Here is a 21,918-nt window from a genome sequence, read left to right as displayed (position 1 = left end):
TGACTGGTTGTGTTGTAGATCAGAGTAACTCAACATGACAGGTTGTGTTGTAGATCAGAGTAACTCAACATGACTGGTTGTGTTGTAGATCAGAGTAACTCAACATGACAGGTTGTGTTGTAGATCGAAGTAACTCAACATGACAGGTTGTTGTAGATCGGAGTAACTCAACATGACAGGTTGTGTTGTAGATCGAAGTAACTCAACATGACAGGTTGTGTTGTAGATCAGAGTAACTCAACATGACAGGTTGTGTTGTAGATCAGAGTAACTCAACATGACTGGTTGTGTTGTAGATCAGAGTAACTCAACATGACTGGTTGTGTTGTAGATCAGAGTAACTCAACATGACAGGTTGTGTTGTAGATCAGAGTAACTCAACATGACTGGTTGTGTTGTAGATCAGAGTAACTCAACATGACTGGTTGTGTTGTAGATCGGAGTAACTCAACATGACAGGTTGTGTTGTAGATCGGAGTAACTCAACATGACAGGTTGTTGTAGATCAGAGTAACTCAACATGACTGGTTGTGTTGTAGATCAGAGTAACTCAACATGACAGGTTGTGTTGTAGATCAGAGTAACTCAACATGACTGGTTGTGTTGTAGATCAGAGTAACTCAACATGACAGGTTGTGTTGTAGATCAGAGTAACTCAACATGACAGGTTGTGTTGTAGATCAGAGTAACTCAACATGACTGGTTGTGTTGTAGATCGAAGTAACTCAACATGACAGGTTGTGTTGTAGATCAGAGTAACTCAACATGACAGGTTGTGTTGTAGATCAGAGTAACTCAACATGACAGATTGTGTTGTAGATCAGAGTAACTCAACATGACAGATTGTGTTGTAGATCGGAGTAACTCAACATGACAGGTTGTTGTAGATCGGAGTAACTCAACATGACAGGGTGTTGTAGATCAGAGTAACTCAACATGACAGGTTGTGTTGTAGATCAGAGTAACTCAACATGACAGATTGTGTTGTAGATCAGAGTAACTCAACATGACAGGTTGTGTTGTAGATCAGAGTAACTCAACATGACAGGTTGTGTTGTAGATCAGAGTAACTCAACATGACTGGTTGTGTTGTAGATCAGAGTAACTCAACATGACAGGTTGTGTTGTAGATCAGAGTAACTCAACATGACAGGTTGTGTTGTAGATCAGAGTAACTCAACATGACAGGTTGTGTTGTAGATCAGAGTAACTCAACATGACAGGTTGTGTTGTAGATCAGAGTAACTCAACATGACTGGTTGTGTTGTAGATCAGAGTAACTCAACATGACAGATTGTGTTGTAGATCAGAGTAACTCAACATGACAGGTTGTTGTAGATCAGAGTAACTCAACATGACAGGTTGTGTTGTAGATCAGAGTAACTCAACATGACAGGTTGTGTTGTAGATCAGAGTAACTCAACATGACTGGTTGTGTTGTAGATCAGAGTAACTCAACATGACTGGTTGTGTTGTAGATCGGAGTAACTCAACATGACAGGTTGTGTTGTAGATCGGAGTAACTCAACATGACAGGTTGTTGTAGATCAGAGTAACTCAACATGACTGGTTGTGTTGTAGATCAGAGTAACTCAACATGACAGGTTGTGTTGTAGATCAGAGTAACTCAACATGACTGGTTGTGTTGTAGATCAGAGTAACTCAACATGACAGGTTGTGTTGTAGATCAGAGTAACTCAACATGACAGGTTGTGTTGTAGATCAGAGTAACTCAACATGACTGGTTGTGTTGTAGATCGGAGTAACTCAACATGACTGGTTGTGTTGTAGATCGAAGTAACTCAACATGACAGGTTGTGTTGTAGATCAGAGTAACTCAACATGACAGGTTGTGTTGTAGATCAGAGTAACTCAACATGACAGATTGTGTTGTAGATCAGAGTAACTCAACATGACAGGTTGTGTTGTAGATCAGAGTAACTCAACATGACTGGTTGTGTTGTAGATCGGAGTAACTCAACATGACTGGTTGTGTTGTAGATCGGAGTAACTCAACATGACTGGTTGTGTTGTAGATCGGAGTAACTCAACATGACAGGGTGTTGTAGATCAGAGTAACTCAACATGACAGGTTGTGTTGTAGATCAGAGTAACTCAACATGACAGGTTGTGTTGTAGATCAGAGTAACTCAACATGACTGGTTGTGTTGTAGATCAGAGTAACTCAACATGACAGGGTGTTGTAGATCAGAGTAACTCAACATGACAGGTTGTGTTGTAGATCAGAGTAACTCAACATGACAGATTGTGTTGTAGATCAGAGTAACTCAACATGACAGGTTGTGTTGTAGATCAGAGTAACTCAACATGACAGATTGTGTTGTAGATCGGAGTAACTCAACATGACAGGTTGTTGTAGATCAGAGTAACTCAACATGACAGGTTGTGTTGTAGATCAGAGTAACTCAACATGACTGGTTGTGTTGTAGATCAGAGTAACTCAACATGACAGGGTGTTGTAGATCAGAGTAACTCAACATGACAGGTTGTGTTGTAGATCAGAGTAACTCAACATGACTGGTTGTGTTGTAGATCAGAGTAACTCAACATGACAGGTTGTGTTGTAGAGCAGAGTAACTCAACATGACAGGTTGTGTTGTAGATCAGAGTAACTCAACATGACAGGTTGTGTTGTAGATCGAAGTAACTCAACATGACAGGTTGTTGTAGATCAGAGTAACTCAACATGACAGGTTGTGTTGTAGATCAGAGTAACTCAACATGACAGGGTGTTGTAGATCAGAGTAACTCAACATGACAGGGTGTTGTAGATCAGAGTAACTCAACATGACAGGTTGTGTTGTAGATCAGAGTAACTCAACATGACAGGTTGTGTTGTAGATCAGAGTAACTCAACATGACAGGTTGTGTTGTAGATCAGAGTAACTCAACATGACAGGTTGTGTTGTAGATCAGAGTAACTCAACATGACAGGTTGTGTTGTAGATCAGAGTAACTCAACATGACAGGTTGTGTTGTAGATCAGAGTAACTCAACATGACTGGTTGTGTTGTAGATCAGAGTAACTCAACATGACAGGTTGTTGTAGATCGGAGTAACTCAACATGACAGGTTGTGTTGTAGATCAGAGTAACTCAACATGACAGGTTGTGTTGTAGATCAGAGTAACTCAACATGACTGGTTGTGTTGTAGATCAGAGTAACTCAACATGACAGGTTGTTGTAGATCAGAGTAACTCAACATGACAGGTTGTTGTAGATCGGAGTAACTCAACATGACAGGTTGTGTTGTAGATCAGAGTAACTCAACATGACTGGTTGTGTTGTAGATCAGAGTAACTCAACATGACAGGTTGTGTTGTAGATCGAAGTAACTCAACATGACAGGTTGTTGTAGATCGGAGTAACTCAACATGACAGGTTGTGTTGTAGATCGAAGTAACTCAACATGACAGGTTGTGTTGTAGATCAGAGTAACTCAACATGACAGGTTGTGTTGTAGATCAGAGTAACTCAACATGACTGGTTGTGTTGTAGATCAGAGTAACTCAACATGACAGGTTGTGTTGTAGATCAGAGTAACTCAACATGACAGGTTGTGTTGTAGATCAGAGTAACTCAACATGACAGGTTGTGTTGTAGATCAGAGTAACTCAACATGACAGATTGTGTTGTAGATCGGAGTAACTCAACATGACAGGTTGTTGTAGATCAGAGTAACTCAACATGACAGGGTGTTGTAGATCAGAGTAACTCAACATGACAGGTTGTGTTGTAGATCAGAGTAACTCAACATGACAGGTTGTGTTGTAGATCAGAGTAACTCAACATGACAGGTTGTGTTGTAGATCAGAGTAACTCAACATGACAGGTTGTGTTGTAGATCGAAGTAACTCAACATGACAGGTTGTTGTAGATCAGAGTAACTCAACATGACAGGTTGTGTTGTAGATCAGAGTAACTCAACATGACAGGGTGTTGTAGATCAGAGTAACTCAACATGACAGGTTGTGTTGTAGATCAGAGTAACTCAACATGACAGGTTGTGTTGTAGATCAGAGTAACTCAACATGACAGGTTGTGTTGTAGATCAGAGTAACTCAACATGACAGGTTGTGTTGTAGATCAGAGTAACTCAACATGACAGGTTGTGTTGTAGATCAGAGTAACTCAACATGACAGGTTGTGTTGTAGATCAGAGTAACTCAACATGACAGGTTGTGTTGTAGATCAGAGTAACTCAACATGACAGGTTGTGTTGTAGATCAGAGTAACTCAACATGACAGGTTGTGTTGTAGATCAGAGTAACTCAACATGACAGGTTGTGTTGTAGATCGAAGTAACTCAACATGACAGGTTGTGTTGTAGATCGAAGTAACTCAACATGACAGGTTGTGTTGTAGATCAGAGTAACTCAACATGACAGGTTGTGTTGTAGATCAGAGTAACTCAACATGACTGGTTGTGTTGTAGATCGAAGTAACTCAACATGACAGGTTGTGTTGTAGATCAGAGTAACTCAACATGACAGGTTGTGTTGTAGATCAGAGTAACTCAACATGACAGGTTGTGTTGTAGATCAGAGTAACTCAACATGACTGGTTGTGTTGTAGATCAGAGTAACTCAACATGACTGGTTGTGTTGTAGATCAGAGTAACTCAACATGACAGGTTGTGTTGTAGATCAGAGTAACTCAACATGACTGGTTGTGTTGTAGATCAGAGTAACTCAACATGACTGGTTGTGTTGTAGATCAGAGTAACTCAACATGACAGGTTGTGTTGTAGATCAGAGTAACTCAACATGACAGGTTGTGTTGTAGATCAGAGTAACTCAACATGACAGGTTGTGTTGTAGATCGGAGTAACTCAACATGACAGGTTGTGTTGTAGATCGAAGTAACTCAACATGACAGGTTGTGTTGTAGATCAGAGTAACTCAACATGACAGGGTGTTGTAGATCAGAGTAACTCAACATGACAGGTTGTTGTAGATCAGAGTAACTCAACATGACAGGTTGTGTTGTAGATCGAAGTAACTCAACATGACAGGTTGTGTTGTAGATCGGAGTAACTCAACATGACAGGTTGTGTTGTAGATCGGAGTAACTCAACATGACAGGTTGTGTTGTAGATCGGAGTAACTCAACATGACAGGTTGTGTTGTAGATCAGAGTAACTCAACATGACAGGTTGTGTTGTAGATCAGAGTAACTCAACATGACAGGTTGTGTTGTAGATCAGAGTAACTCAACATGACAGGTTGTGTTGTAGATCAGAGTAACTCAACATGACAGGTTGTGTTGTAGATCAGAGTAACTCAACATGACAGGTTGTGTTGTAGATCAGAGTAACTCAACATGACAGGTTGTGTTGTAGATCGGAGTAACTCAACATGACTGGTTGTGTTGTAGATCGGAGTAACTCAACATGACAGGTTGTGTTGTAGATCGGAGTAACTCAACATGACAGGTTGTGTTGTAGATCGGAGTAACTCAACATGACAGGTTGTGTTGTAGATCGGAGTAACTCAACATGACTGGTTGTGTTGTAGATCGGAGTAACTCAACATGACTGGTTGTGTTGTAGATCGGAGTAACTCAACATGACAGGTTGTGTTGTAGATCGGAGTAACTCAACATGACAGGTTGTGTTGTAGATCGGAGTAACTCAACATGACAGGTTGTGTTGTAGATCGGAGTAACTCAACATGACAGGTTGTGTTGTAGATCGGAGTAACTCAACATGACAGGTTGTGTTGTAGATCGGAGTAACTCAACATGACAGGTTGTGTTGTAGATCGGAGTAACTCAACATGACAGGTTGTTGTAGATCAGAGTAACTCAACATGACAGGTTGTGTTGTAGATCAGAGTAACTCAACATGACAGGTTGTGTTGTAGATCAGAGTAACTCAACATGACAGGTTGTGTTGTAGATCAGAGTAACTCAACATGACAGGTTGTGTTGTAGATCAGAGTAACTCAACATGACTGGTTGTGTTGTACATCAGAGTAACTCAACATGACAGGTTGTGTTGTAGATCAGAGTAACTCAACATGACAGGTTGTGTTGTAGATCGGAGTAACTCAACATGACTGGTTGTGTTGTAGATCAGAGTAACTCAACATGACAGGTTGTGTTGTAGATCAGAGTAACTCAACATGACAGGTTGTGTTGTAGATCAGAGTAACTCAACATGACAGGGTGTTGTAGATCAGAGTAACTCAACATGACAGGTTGTGTTGTAGATCAGAGTAACTCAACATGACAGGGTGTTGTAGATCAGAGTAACTCAACATGACTGGTTGTGTTGTAGATCAGAGTAACTCAACATGACAGGGTGTTGTAGATCAGAGTAACTCAACATGACTGGTTGTGTTGTAGATCAGAGTAACTCAACATGACAGGGTGTTGTAGATCAGAGTAACTCAACATGACAGGGTGTTGTAGATCAGAGTAACTCAACATGACAGGTTGTTGTAGATCAGAGTAACTCAACATGACTGGTTGTTGTAGATCAGAGTAACTCAACATGACTGGTTGTGTTGTAGATCAGAGTAACTCAACATGACAGGTTGTGTTGTAGATCAGAGTAACTCAACATGACAGGGTGTTGTAGATCAGAGTAACTCAACATGACTGGTTGTGTTGTAGATCAGAGTAACTCAACATGACAGGGTGTTGTAGATCAGAGTAACTCAACATGACAGGGTGTTGTAGATCAGAGTAACTCAACATGACAGGTTGTGTTGTAGATCAGAGTAACTCAACATGACAGGTTGTGTTGTAGATCGGAGTAACTCAACATGACAGGTTGTTGTAGATCAGAGTAACTCAACATGACAGGTTGTTGTAGATCGGAGTAACTCAACATGACTGGTTGTGTTGTAGATCAGAGTAACTCAACATGACTGGTTGTGTTGTAGATCAGAGTAACTCAACATGACTGGTTGTGTTGTAGATCAGAGTAACTCAACATGACTGGTTGTGTTGTAGATCAGAGTAACTCAACATGACTGGTTGTGTTGTAGATCAGAGTAACTCAACATGACAGGTTGTGTTGTAGATCGGAGTAACTCAACATGACAGGTTGTGTTGTAGATCGGAGTAACTCAACATGACAGGTTGTGTTGTAGATCGGAGTAACTCAACATGACAGGTTGTGTTGTAGATCGGAGTAACTCAACATGACAGGTTGTGTTGTAGATCGGAGTAACTCAACATGACAGGTTGTTGTAGATCAGAGTAACTCAACATGACAGGTTGTGTTGTAGATCAGAGTAACTCAACATGACAGGTTGTGTTGTAGATCAGAGTAACTCAACATGACTGGTTGTGTTGTACATCAGAGTAACTCAACATGACAGGTTGTGTTGTAGATCAGAGTAACTCAACATGACAGGTTGTGTTGTAGATCGGAGTAACTCAACATGACTGGTTGTGTTGTAGATCGGAGTAACTCAACATGACAGGTTGTGTTGTAGATCAGAGTAACTCAACATGACAGGTTGTGTTGTAGATCAGAGTAACTCAACATGACAGGTTGTTGTAGATCAGAGCAACTCAACATGACAGGGTGTTGTAGATCAGAGTAACTCAACATGACAGGTTGTGTTGTAGATCAGAGTAACTCAACATGACAGGGTGTTGTAGATCAGAGTAACTCAACATGACTGGTTGTGTTGTAGATCAGAGTAACTCAACATGACAGGGTGTTGTAGATCAGAGTAACTCAACATGACTGGTTGTGTTGTAGATCAGAGTAACTCAACATGACAGGGTGTTGTAGATCAGAGTAACTCAACATGACAGGGTGTTGTAGATCAGAGTAACTCAACATGACAGGTTGTGTTGTAGATCAGAGTAACTCAACATGACAGGTTGTTGTAGATCGGAGTAACTCAACATGACTGGTTGTGTTGTAGATCGGAGTAACTCAACATGACTGGTTGTGTTGTAGATCAGAGTAACTCAACATGACTGGTTGTGTTGTAGATCAGAGTAACTCAACATGACTGGTTGTGTTGTAGATCAGAGTAACTCAACATGACTGGTTGTGTTGTAGATCAGAGTAACTCAACATGACTGGTTGTGTTGTAGATCAGAGTAACTCAACATGACAGGTTGTGTTGTAGATCGGAGTAACTCAACATGACAGGTTGTGTTGTAGATCAGAGTAACTCAACATGACAGATTGTGTTGTAGATCGGAGTAACTCAACATGACAGGTTGTGTTGTAGATCAGAGTAACTCAACATGACAGGTTGTGTTGTAGATCAGAGTAACTCAACATGACAGGTTGTTGTAGATCAGAGTAACTCAACATGACAGGTTGTGTTGTAGATCGGAGTAACTCAACATGACTGGTTGTGTTGTAGATCGGAGTAACTCAACATGACAGGTTGTGTTGTAGATCGGAGTAACTCAACATGACAGGTTGTGTTGTAGATCGGAGTAACTCAACATGACAGGTTGTGTTGTAGATCGGAGTAACTCAACATGACAGGTTGTGTTGTAGATCGGAGTAACTCAACATGACAGGTTGTGTTGTAGATCGGAGTAACTCAACATGACAGGTTGTGTTGTAGATCGGAGTAACTCAACATGACAGGTTGTTGTAGATCAGAGTAACTCAACATGACAGGTTGTGTTGTAGATCAGAGTAACTCAACATGACAGGTTGTGTTGTAGATCAGAGTAACTCAACATGACAGGTTGTGTTGTAGATCAGAGTAACTCAACATGACTGGTTGTGTTGTACATCAGAGTAACTCAACATGACAGGTTGTGTTGTAGATCAGAGTAACTCAACATGACAGGTTGTGTTGTAGATCGGAGTAACTCAACATGACTGGTTGTGTTGTAGATCAGAGTAACTCAACATGACAGGTTGTGTTGTAGATCAGAGTAACTCAACATGACAGGTTGTGTTGTAGATCAGAGTAACTCAACATGACAGGGTGTTGTAGATCAGAGTAACTCAACATGACAGGTTGTGTTGTAGATCAGAGTAACTCAACATGACAGGGTGTTGTAGATCAGAGTAACTCAACATGACTGGTTGTGTTGTAGATCAGAGTAACTCAACATGACAGGGTGTTGTAGATCAGAGTAACTCAACATGACTGGTTGTGTTGTAGATCAGAGTAACTCAACATGACTGGTTGTGTTGTAGATCAGAGTAACTCAACATGACAGGGTGTTGTAGATCAGAGTAACTCAACATGACAGGTTGTGTTGTAGATCGGAGTAACTCAACATGACAGGTTGTTGTAGATCAGAGTAACTCAACATGACTGGTTGTTGTAGATCAGAGTAACTCAACATGACTGGTTGTGTTGTAGATCAGAGTAACTCAACATGACAGGTTGTGTTGTAGATCAGAGTAACTCAACATGACAGGGTGTTGTAGATCAGAGTAACTCAACATGACTGGTTGTGTTGTAGATCAGAGTAACTCAACATGACAGGGTGTTGTAGATCAGAGTAACTCAACATGACAGGGTGTTGTAGATCAGAGTAACTCAACATGACAGGTTGTGTTGTAGATCAGAGTAACTCAACATGACAGGTTGTGTTGTAGATCGGAGTAACTCAACATGACAGGTTGTGTTGTAGATCGGAGTAACTCAACATGACAGGTTGTTGTAGATCAGAGTAACTCAACATGACAGGTTGTGTTGTAGATCAGAGTAACTCAACATGACAGGTTGTGTTGTAGATCAGAGTAACTCAACATGACTGGTTGTGTTGTACATCAGAGTAACTCAACATGACAGGTTGTGTTGTAGATCAGAGTAACTCAACATGACAGGTTGTGTTGTAGATCGGAGTAACTCAACATGACTGGTTGTGTTGTAGATCAGAGTAACTCAACATGACAGGTTGTGTTGTAGATCAGAGTAACTCAACATGACAGGTTGTGTTGTAGATCAGAGTAACTCAACATGACTGGTTGTGTTGTAGATCAGAGTAACTCAACATGACTGGTTGTGTTGTAGATCAGAGTAACTCAACATGACAGGTTGTGTTGTAGATCAGAGTAACTCAACATGACTGGTTGTGTTGTAGATCAGAGTAACTCAACATGACAGGTTGTGTTGTAGATCGGAGTAACTCAACATGACAGGTTGTGTTGTAGATCAGAGTAACTCAACATGACAGATTGTGTTGTAGATCGGAGTAACTCAACATGACAGGTTGTGTTGTAGATCAGAGTAACTCAACATGACAGGTTGTGTTGTAGATCAGAGTAACTCAACATGACAGGTTGTTGTAGATCAGAGTAACTCAACATGACAGGTTGTGTTGTAGATCAGAGTAACTCAACATGACTGGTTGTGTTGTAGATCAGAGTAACTCAACATGACTGGTTGTGTTGTAGATCAGAGTAACTCAACATGACTGGTTGTGTTGTAGATCAGAGTAACTCAACATGACAGGTTGTGTTGTAGATCGAAGTAACTCAACATATTTTTACTGGAGGTGGATCTGATCATACAGTACATGAAACAGGCACACACATTCCCACACACACCACCACACACACACACACACACCACCACACACCACCACACACCACCACACACACACACCACCACACACACACACCACCACACACACACACCACCACACACACACACCACCACACACACACACCACCACACACACACATCCCCCCACACACACACCACCACACACACACACCACCACCACACAAGCACATCCCCCCACACACACACCACCACATACACACACCACCACACACACACACACCACCACCACACACGCACATCCCCCCACACACGCACATCCCCCCCACACACACACCCTCATATTACAGTCTGTGGACCTATATTGTCCCTAAATAGCTTTTCATGGAAACGTTTTCTTCCAGCACAAAGAGGACACAGGAAACATGGTAATAGCATGGTGGAATGGAGGACGATGTGACCTTCGGGTTGCTGTGACAATTGCCTCTCTCTTACTTGCTTTGGGCTAGAGGGCCCCGACAGGGATCATTGCGGTGCAGTCAGCATGTTTCATGCTGCGGGCAGGAGTGGGTGGTCAGACAAATTTGGGATGAGAATATTTCTGCTTTGTATGCATTAGCCTTACCTATTAGCCACCGTGCTTCTACACCTGCATTTCTTGCTGTTTGGGGTTTTAGGCTGGGTGTCGTACAGCACTTTGTGACATCAGCTGATGTAAAAAGGACTTTATAGATACATTTGATTATTTAACACTGAATTAAATGAATGAATGGTTTTGGGTGGATTTTCCCTTTAAGTAGCCTACCTCCTCTCCTAGTTGGGCGTGCCAGATCATGTGTGTCGAGTATATGTGTGGTCTCAATGAAATAGAGTAGGCTATAGCCTATGCATGGGCAGAGAAGCACGGGGCAGCTATCTTTCCAAGGAAATGTACTTCCTAAATATGATTATGCTATAATTTACTACATTACCTTGGAAATAAATATTGATCATCCATATTTGTCCCATCCCTAAAACATAAAATAGCTCAAGAGAAAGTGCAAGTCTCTCCAACTCTGCTCTCTTCAAACTGATATAGCCCAGTAAATCAAATGTATTTATAAAGCCCTTCTTACATCAGCTGATATCTCAAAGTGCTGTACAGAAACCCAGCCTAAAACCCCAAACAGCAACGGTGGCTAGGAAAAACTCCCTAGAAAGGCCAAAACCTAGGAAGAAACCTAGAGAGGAACCAGGCTATGAGGGGTGGCCAGTCCTCTTCTGGCTGTGCCGGGTGGAGATTATAACAGAACATGGCCAAGATGTTCAAATGTTCATAGATGACCAGCAGGGTCAAATAATAATAATCAGTGGTTGTCGAGGGTGCAACAGGTCAGCACCTCAGGAGTAAATGTCAGTTGGCTTGTCATAGCCGGTCATTCAGAGTATCTCTACCGTTCTTGCTGTCTCTAGAGAGTTGAAAACCGCACGTCTGGGACAGGTAGCATATCCGGTGAACAGGTCAGGGTTCCATAGCCGCAGGCAGAACTGTTGAAACTGGAGCAGCAGCACGACCGGGTGGACTGGGGACAGCAAGGAGTCATCAGGCCAGGTAGTCCTGAGGCATGGTCCTAGGTTAGAAAGAAAGAGAATTAGAGGGAGCATACTTAAATTCACACTGGACACCGGATAATACAGGAGAAATACTCCAGATTTAACAGACTGACCCTAGCCCCCTGACACAAACTACTGCAGCATAAATACTGGAGGCTGAGACAGGAGGGGTCATGAGTCACTGTGGCCCCATCCAACGATACCCCCAGACAGGGCCAACCAGGCAGGATATAACCCCACTCACTTTGCCAAAGCACATCCCCCACACCACTAGAGAGATATCTTCAACCACCAACTTACCATCCTGAGACAAGGCCAAGTATAGCCCACAAAGATCTCCGCTACGGCACAACCCAAGGGGGGGCGCCAACCCAGACAGGAAGACCACGTCAGTGACTCAACACACTCAAGTGACGCACCCCTCCTAGGGACGGCATGAAAGAGCACCAGTAAGCCAGTGACTCAGCCCCTGTAATAGGGTTAGGCAGAGAATCCCAGTAATACAGATTGCCTAATATAATGGGCCACTTGAGAATCTCTGGTAATTTAACACATTTCTGAAGTTGTTTTTGCACGTTTTGATATTGCCTATAGTGTGCAAAATTGCTGGAACCATGGCTGATAGGCAAGCTGCATCACATACGCCTAAAACAACGTTGCGTGACTGGTTGGATTGGGACCATTTCCTGCAGGTGGAAATAGAACAGAAAGCCAGCGGTATAAAAAGCTGCAGGTGTGGCAGAACTCTTCCTTGGACTAGTAATCATAGCCCTGTTCTAATAACAGATTTACATTATCTGTGAGAGTCAGACATCAGGACACCTGGCTGGTCATCCTGGATGTTGACTTGGACGTTGTCGTGGTGATTAGAAGTGATGTTTGACTTTTTCTTGTATGTGTTTTGTCTCATACAGATATAATGGCGAGTGGGAGATGGGGAAGGAAGCTCTGGAAGACATCCTCTACAGAGCTCAGCTGGAACTCTACTCTCAGCCCCTACTGGTAAGACCTAACCCATGGGCCTATAAACTCAGCCCCTACTGGTAAGACCTAACCCATGGGCCTATAAACTCAGCCCCTACTGGTAAGACTTAACCCATGGGCCTATAAACTCAGCCCCTACTGGTAAGACTTAACCCATGGGCCTATAAACTCAGCCCCTACTGGTAAGACCTAACCCATGGGCCTATAAACTCAGCCCCTACTGGTAAGACCTAACCCATGGGCCTATAAACTCAGCCCCTACTGGTAAGACCTAACCCATGGGCCTATAAACTCAGCCCCTACTGGTAAGACTTAACCCATGGGCCTATAAACTCAGCCCCTACTGGTAAGACTTAACCCATGGGCCTATAAACTCAGCCCCTACTGGTAAGACTTAACCCATGGGCCTATAAACTCAGCCCCTACTGGTAAGACTTAACCCATGGGCCTATAAACTCAGCCCCTACTGGTAAGACCTAACCCATGGGCCTATAAACTCAGCCCCTACTGGTAAGACTTAACCCATGGGCCTATAAACTCAGCCCCTACTGGTAAGACCTAACCCATGGGCCTATAAACTCAGCCCCTACTGGTAAGACCTAACCCATGGGCCTATAAACTCAGCCCCTACTGGTAAGACTTAACCCATGGGCCTATAAACTCAGCCCCTACTGGTAAGACTTAACCCATGGGCCTATAAACTCAGCCCCTACTGGTAAGGCTTAACCCATGGGCCTATAAACTCAGCCCCTACTGGTAAGGCTTAACCCATGAGCCTATAAACTCAGCCCCTACTGGTAAGACTTAACCCATGGGCCTATAAACTCAGCCCCTACTGGTAAGACTTAACCCATGGGCCTATAAACTCAGCCCCTACTGGTAAGGCTTAACCCATGGGCCTATAAACTCAGCCCCTACTGGTAAGACTTAACCCATGGACCTATAAACTCAGCCCCTACTGGTAAGACCTAACCCATGGGCCTATAAACTCAGCCCCTACTGGTAAGACTTAACCCATGGGCCTATAAACTCAGCCCCTACTGGTAAGACTTAACCCAAGGTCTCATTTCCAGAGTCCTGTACTAGGGTCCTATTTCCAGAGTCCTGTACTAGGGTCCTATTTCCAGAGTCCTGTACCAGGGTCCCATTTCCAGAGTCCTGTACCAGGGTCCCATTTCCAGAGTCCTGTACCAGGGTCCCATTTCCAGAGTCCTGTACCAGGGTCCCATTTCCAGAGTCCTGTACCAGGGTCCCATTTCCAGAGTCCTGTACCAGGGTCCCATTTCCAGAGTCCTGTACCAGGGTCCCATTTCCAGAGTCCTGTACCAGGGTCCCATTTCCAGAGTCCTGTACCAGGGTCCCATTTCCAGAGTCCTGTACCAGGGTCCCATTTCCAGAGTCCTGTACCAGGGTCCCATTTCCAGAGTCCTGTACCAGGGTCCCATTTCCAGAGTCCTGTACAGCCATAGAGCTGAGACTGTTCCATCAGAAACTCTATCTATTAGTCTAGTGACCTCAAACCTCTATTCCCCCTGCCAGTTGGGGGTTGCTATGAGCAGTTTTCTGCCAGACATCAGGTTTGGAGTTGAGGTTAGTTACGGATAGCATTAGGGTTTGGTTGACCAGTCCATTTGACCTCTGACCTGTGCTCCCGCTAGCTGGGTAACGCTATGAAGAGTTCCCTGCCAGACAACGCTCCAGACGAGACGCGAGGCAGGAAGGTCCTTCAGGTGGAGGTCACTCCAACCGTCAGTCGCATCTCCCGCTCCGCCATCACTGCCGCATCCATCAGACGACACCGCTGGAAGAGGGAGGGTAAGAGACACTTACTGTACACACATCAACACTTACTGTACACATTAACCCTGGAAGAGGGAGGGTAAGACACTTACTGTACACATTAACCATGGAAGAGGGAGGGTAAAGAGACACTTACTGTACACATTAACCCTGGAAGAGGGAGGGTAAGACACTTACTGTACACATTAACCCTGGAAGAGGGAGGGTAAAGAGACACTTACTGTACACATTAACCATGGAAGCGGGAGGGTAAGAGACACTTACTGTACACATTAACACTGGAAGAGGGAGGGTAAAGAGACACTTACTGTACACATTAACCATGGAAGAGGGAGGGTAAGAGACACTTACTGTACACATTAACCCTGGAAGAGGGAGGGTAAGAGACACTTACTGTACACATTAACCCTGGAAGAGGGAGGGTAAAGAGACACTTACTGTACACATTAACCATGGAAGAGGGAGGGTAAAGAGACACTTACTGTACACATTAACCCTGGAAGAGGGAGGGTAAGAGACACTTACTGTACACATTAACCCTGGAAGAGGGAGGGTAAGAGACACTTACTGTACACATTAACCATGGAAGAGGGAGGGTAAGAGACACTTACTGTACACATTAACCCTGGAAGAGGGAGGGTAAGAGACACTTACTGTACACATTAACCCTGGAAGAGGGAGGGTAAGAGACACTTACTGTACACATTAACCCTGGAAGAGGGAGGGTAAGAGACACTTACTGTACACATTAACCATGGAAGAGGGAGGGTAAGAGACACTTACTGTACACATTAACCATGGAAGAGGGAGGGTAAGAGACACTTACTGTACACATTAACCCTGGAAGAGGGAGGGTAAGAGACACTTACTGTACACATTAACCATGGAAGAGGGAGGGTAAGACACTTACTGTACACATTAACCATGGAAGAGGGAGGGTAAGACACTTACTGTACACATTAACCATGGAAGAGGGAGGGTAAAGAGACACTTACTGTACACATTAACCCTGGAAGAGGGAGGGTAAGACACTTACTGTACACATTAACCATGGAAGAGGGAGGGTAAAGAGACACTTACTGTACACATTAACCCTGGAAGAGGGAGGGTAAGACACTTACTGTACACATTAACCCTGGAAGAGGGAGGGTAAAGAGACACTTACTGTACACATTAACCATGGAAGAGGGAGGGTAAGAGACACTTACTGTACACATTAACACTGGAAGAGGGAGGGTAAGACACTTACTGTACACATTAACCCTGGAAGAGGGAGGGTAAAGAGACACTTACTGTACACATTAACCATGGAAGAGGGAGGGTAAAGAGACACTTACTGTACACATTAACCCTGGAAGAGGGAGGGTAAGAGACACTTACTGTACACATTAACCCTGGAAGAGGGAGGGTAAAGAGACACTTACTGTACACATTAACCATGGAAGAGGGAGGGTAAAGAGACACTTACTGTACACATTAACCCTGGAAGAGGGAGGGTAAGAAACACTTACTGTACACATTAACCATGGAAGAGGGAGGGTAAGAGACACTTATTGTACACATTAACCATGGAAGAGGGAGGGTAAAGAGACACTTACTGTACACATTAACCCTGGAAGAGGGAGGGTAAGAAACACTTACTGTACACATTAACCATGGAAGAGGGAGGGTAAGAGACACTTACTGTACACATTAACCCTGGAAGAGGGAGGGTAAGAGACACTTATTGTACACATTAACCCTGGAAGAGGGAGGGTAAGAGACACTTACTGTACACATTAACCATGGAAGAGGGAGGGTAAGAGACACTTACTGTACACATTAACCCTGGAAGAGGGAGGGTAAGAGACACTTACTGTACACATTAACCATGGAAGAGGGAGGGTAAGAGACACTTACTGTACACATTAACCATGGAAGAGGGAGGGTAAGACACTTACTGTACACATTAACCATGGAAGAGGGAGGGTAAGAGACATTTACTGTACACACAGCAATACTTACTGTACACACAGCAACACTTACTGTACACACAACAACCCTGGAAGAGGGAGGGTAAGAGACACTTACTGTACACAGAGCAACACTTACTGTACACACAGCAACACTTACTGTACACACAGCAACACTGGAAGAGGGAGGGTAAGAGACACTTACTGTACACATTAACCCTGGAAGAGGGAGGGTAAGAGACACTTACTGTACACATTAACCCTGGAAGAGGGAGGGTAAGAGACACTTACTGTACACATTAACCATGGAAGAGGGAGGGTAAGACACTTACTGTACACATTAACCATGGAAGAGGGAGGGTAAGACATTTACTGTACACACAGCAATACTTACTGTACACACAGCAACACTTACTGTACACACAACAACCCTGGAAGAGGGAGGGTAAGAGACACTTACTGTACACAGAGCAACACTTACTGTACACACAGCAACACTGGAAGAGGGAGGGTAAGAGACACTTACTGTACACATTAACCCTGGAAGAGGGAGGGTAAGAGACACTTACTGTACACATTAACCATGGAAGAGGGAGGGTAAGAGACACTTACTGTACACATTAACCATGGAAGAGGGAGGGTAAGAGACACTTACTGTACACAACAACCCTGGAAGAGGGAGGGTAAGAGACACTTACTGTACACATTAACCCTGGAAGAGGGAGGGTAAGAGACACTTACTGTACACATTAACCATGGAAGAGGGAGGGTAAGACACTTACTGTACACATTAACCATGGAAGAGGGAGGGTAAGAGACATTTACTGTACACATTAACCATGGAAGAGGCAGGGTAAGAGACACTTACTGTACACATTAACCCTGGAAGAGGGAGGGTAAGACACTTACTGTACACATTAACCATGGAAGAGGGAGGGTAAGAGACATTTACTGTACACACAGCAATACTTACTGTACACACAGCAACACTTACTGTACACACAACAACCCTGGAAGAGGGAGGGTAAGAGACACTTACTGTACACAGAGCAACACTTACTGTACACACAGCAACACTTACTGTACACACATCAACACTGGAAGAGAGAGGGAAAGAGACAGCAACACTTACTGTACACATAAACCCTGAAAGAGAGAGGGTTAGAGACAGCAACACTTACTGTACACATTAACCCTGGAAGAGAGAGGGTTAGAGACAGCAACACTTACTGTACACATTGACCCTGGAAGAGAGAGGGAAAGAGGCAGCCACACTTACTGTACACATTAACCCTGGAAGAGAGAGGGTTAGAGACAGCAACACTTACTGTACACACATCAACACTGAAAGAGAGAGGGAAAGAGACAGCAACACTTACTGTACACATTAACCCTGGAAGAGAGAGGGTTAGAGACAGCAACACTTACTGTACACATTAACCCTGGAAGAGAGAGGGAAAGAGGCAGCAACACTTACTGTACACACAGCAACACTGGAAGAGAGAGAGTTAGAGACAGCAACACTTACTGTACACATTAACCCTGGAAGAGAGAGGGAAAGAGGCAGCAACACTTACTGTACACAGAGCAACACTTACTGTACACAGAGCAACACTTACTGTACACACAGCAACACTTACTGTACACACAGCAACACTAGAAGAGAGAGGGTTAGAGACAGCAACACTTACTGTACACATTAACCCTGATAGAGAGAGGGTTAGAGACAGCAACACTTACTGTACACACAGCAACACTGGAAGAAAGAGAGTTAGAGACAGCAACACTTACTGTACACATTAACCCTGAAAGAGAGAGGGTTAGAGACAGCAACACTTACTGTACACACAGCAACACTGGAAGAAAGAGAGTTAGAGACAGCAACACTTACTGTACACACAGCAACACTGGAAGAGAGGATTAGAGACAGCAACACTTACTGTACACATTAACCCTGGAAGAGAGAGGGTTAGAGACAGCAACACTTACTGTACACACAGCAACACTGGAATAGAGAGGATTAGAGACAGCAACACTTACTGTACACACAGCAACACTGGAAGAGAGAGGATTAGAGACAGCAACACTTACTGTACACATTAACCCTGGAAGAGAGAGGATTAGAGAGAGCAACACTTACTGTACACAGAGCAACACTGGAAGAGAGAGGATTAGAGACAGCAACACTTACTGTACACATTAACCCTGGAAGAGAGAGGGTTAGAGACAGCAACACTTACTGTACACAGAGCAACACTGGAAGAGAGAGGGTTAGAGACAGCAACACTTACTGTACACACATCAACACTGGAAGAGAGAGGGAAAGAGACAGCAACACTTACTGTACACATTAACCCTGGAAGAGAGAGGGTTAGAGACAGCCATCACTTACTGTACACATTAACCCTGGAAGAGAGAGGGTTAGAGACAGCAACACTTACTGTACACACATCAACACTGGAAGAGAGAGGGTTAGAGACAACAACACTTACTGTACACATTAACCCTGGAAGAGAGAGGGAAAGAGACAGCAACACTTACTGTACACATAAACCCTGGAAGAGAGGGGGTTAGAGACAGCAACACTTACTGTACACATTAACCCTGGAAGAGAGAGGGTTAGAGACAGCAACACTTACTGTACACATTAACCCTGGAAGAGAGAGGATTAGAGACAGCAACACTTACTGTACACATTAACCCTGGAAGAGAGAGGGTTAGAGACAGCAACACTTACTGTACACAGAGCAACCCTGGACGAGAGAGGGTTAGAGACAGCAACACTTACTTACACATTAACCCTGGAAGAGAGAGGGTTAGAGACAGCAACACTTACTGTACACATTAACCCTGGAAGAGAGAGGGTTAGAGACAGCAACACTTACTGTACACATTAACCCTGGAAGAGAGAGGGTTAGAGACAGCAACACTTATTTACACATAAACCCTGAAAGAGAGAGGATTAGAGACAGCAACACTTACTTACACATAAACCCTGAAAGAGAGAGGGTTAGAGACAGCAACACTGGAAGAGAGAGGGAAAGAGACAGCAACACTTACTTACACATTAACCCTGGAAGAGAGAGGGAAAGAGACAGCAACACTTACTGTACACATTAACCCTGGAAGAGAGAGGGTTAGAGACAGCAACACTTACTGTACACATTAACCCTGGAAGAGAGAGGGTTAGAGACAGCAACACTTACTGTACACATTAACCCTGGAAGAGAGAGGGAAAGAGGCAGCAACACTTACTGTACACAGAGCAACCCTGGACGAGAGAGGGTTAGAGACAGCAACACTTACTGTACACATTAACCCTGAAAGAGAGAGGGAAAGAGACAGCAACACTTACTGTACACATTAACCCTGGAAGAGAGAGGATTAGAGACAGCAACACTTACTTACACATAAACCCTGAAAGAGAGAGGGTTAGAGACAGCAACACTGGAAGAGAGAGGGAAAGAGACAGCAACACTTACTTACACATAAACCCTGGAAGAGAGAGGGAAAGAGACAGCAACACTTACTTACACATTAACCCTGGAAGAGAGAGGGTTAGAGACAGCAACACTTACTGTACACATTAACCCTGGAAGAGAGAGGGTTAGAGACAGCAACACTTACTGTACACATTAACCCTGGAAGAGAGAGTTAGAGACAGCAACACTTACTGTACACAGAGCAACACTTACTGTACACACAGCAACACTGGAAGAGAGAGGATTAGAGACAGCAACACTTACTGTACACATTAACCCTGGAAGAGAGAGGGAAAGAGACAGCAACACTTACTGTGCACATTAACCCTGAAAGCTAGAGGATTAGAGACAGCAACACTTACTGTACACATTAACCCTAGAAGAGAGAGTTAGAGACAGCAACACTTACTGTACACACAGCAACACTGGAAGAGAGAGGGTTAGAGACAGCAACACTTACTGTACACACATCAACACTGGAAGAGAGAGGGAAAGAGACAGCAACACTTACTGTACACATAAACCCTGAAAGAGAGAGGGTTAGAGACAGCAACACTTACTGTACACATTAACCCTGGAAGAGTGAGGGTTAGAGACAGCAACACTTACTGTACACATTAACCCTGGAAGAGTGAGGGTTAGAGACAGCAACACTTACTGTACACATTGACCCTGAAAGAGAGAGGGTTAGAGACAGCAACACTTACTGTACACATTAACCCTGGAAGAGAGAGGGTTAGAGACAGCAACACTTACTGTACACATTAACCCTGGAAGAGAGAGGGTTAGAGACAGCAACACTTACTGTACACATTAACCCTGGAAGAGTGAGGGTTAGAGACAGCAACACTTACTGTACACATTGACCCTGAAAGAGAGAGGGTTAGAGACAGCAACACTTACTGTACACATTAACCCTGGAAGAGAGAGGGTTAGAGACAGCAACACTTACTGTACACACATCAACACTGGAAGAGAGAGGGAAAGAGACAGCAACACTTACTGTACACATAAACCCTGAAAGAGAGAGGGTTAGAGACAGCAACACTTACTCTACACATTAACCCTGGAAGAGAGAGGGTTAGAGACAGCAACACTTACTGTACACATTGACCCTGGAAGAGAGAGGGAAAAAGGCAGCAACACTTACTGTACACATTAACCCTGGAAGAGAGAGGGTTAGAGACAGCAACACTTACTGTACACACATCAACACTGAAAGAGAGAGGGAAAGAGACAGCAACACTTACTGTACACATTAACCCTGGAAGAGAGAGGGTTAGAGACAGCAACACTTACTTACACATAAACCCTGAAAGAGAGAGGGAAAGAGACAGCAACACTTACTGTACACATTAACCCTGGAAGAGAGAGGGTTAGAGACAGCAACACTTACTGTACACATTAACCCTGGAAGAGAGAGGGTTAGAGACAGCAACACTTACTGTACACATTAACCCTGGAAGAGAGAGGGTTAGAGACAGCAACACTTACTGTACACATAAACCCTGGAAGAGAGAGGGAAAGAGACAGCAACACTTACTGTACACATTAACCCTGGAAGAGAGAGGGTTAGAGACAGCAACACTTACTGTACACATTAACCCTGGAAGAGAGAGGGTTAGAGAC

General features: G+C 43.7%; 1 protein-coding gene across 3 annotated transcripts in view; it reads left to right on the top strand.

The window, feature by feature from the left end:
- LOC110520668 (hyccin 2) overlaps window positions 1-21,918 on the top strand; it is a 155,084-nt gene that overhangs the window by 107,922 nt on the left and 25,244 nt on the right. For all 3 annotated transcript variants that reach the window (XM_036975376.2, XM_090230510.1, XM_090230509.1), the window contains exons 10-11: window positions 12,986-13,073; window positions 14,714-14,870. In XM_036975376.2, coding sequence (XP_036831271.1) covers window positions 12,986-13,073; window positions 14,714-14,870 — 245 coding nt within the window. The remainder of the gene's footprint in view (window positions 1-12,985; window positions 13,074-14,713; window positions 14,871-21,918) is intronic.

This window comes from Oncorhynchus mykiss, chromosome 3, assembly GCF_057628025.1.
Source record: "Oncorhynchus mykiss isolate SJ-2025 chromosome 3, ASM5762802v1, whole genome shotgun sequence".
NCBI classification, from domain to species: domain Eukaryota; kingdom Metazoa; phylum Chordata; class Actinopteri; order Salmoniformes; family Salmonidae; genus Oncorhynchus; species Oncorhynchus mykiss.
This window is presented reverse-complemented; position numbering and strand designations above follow the sequence as displayed.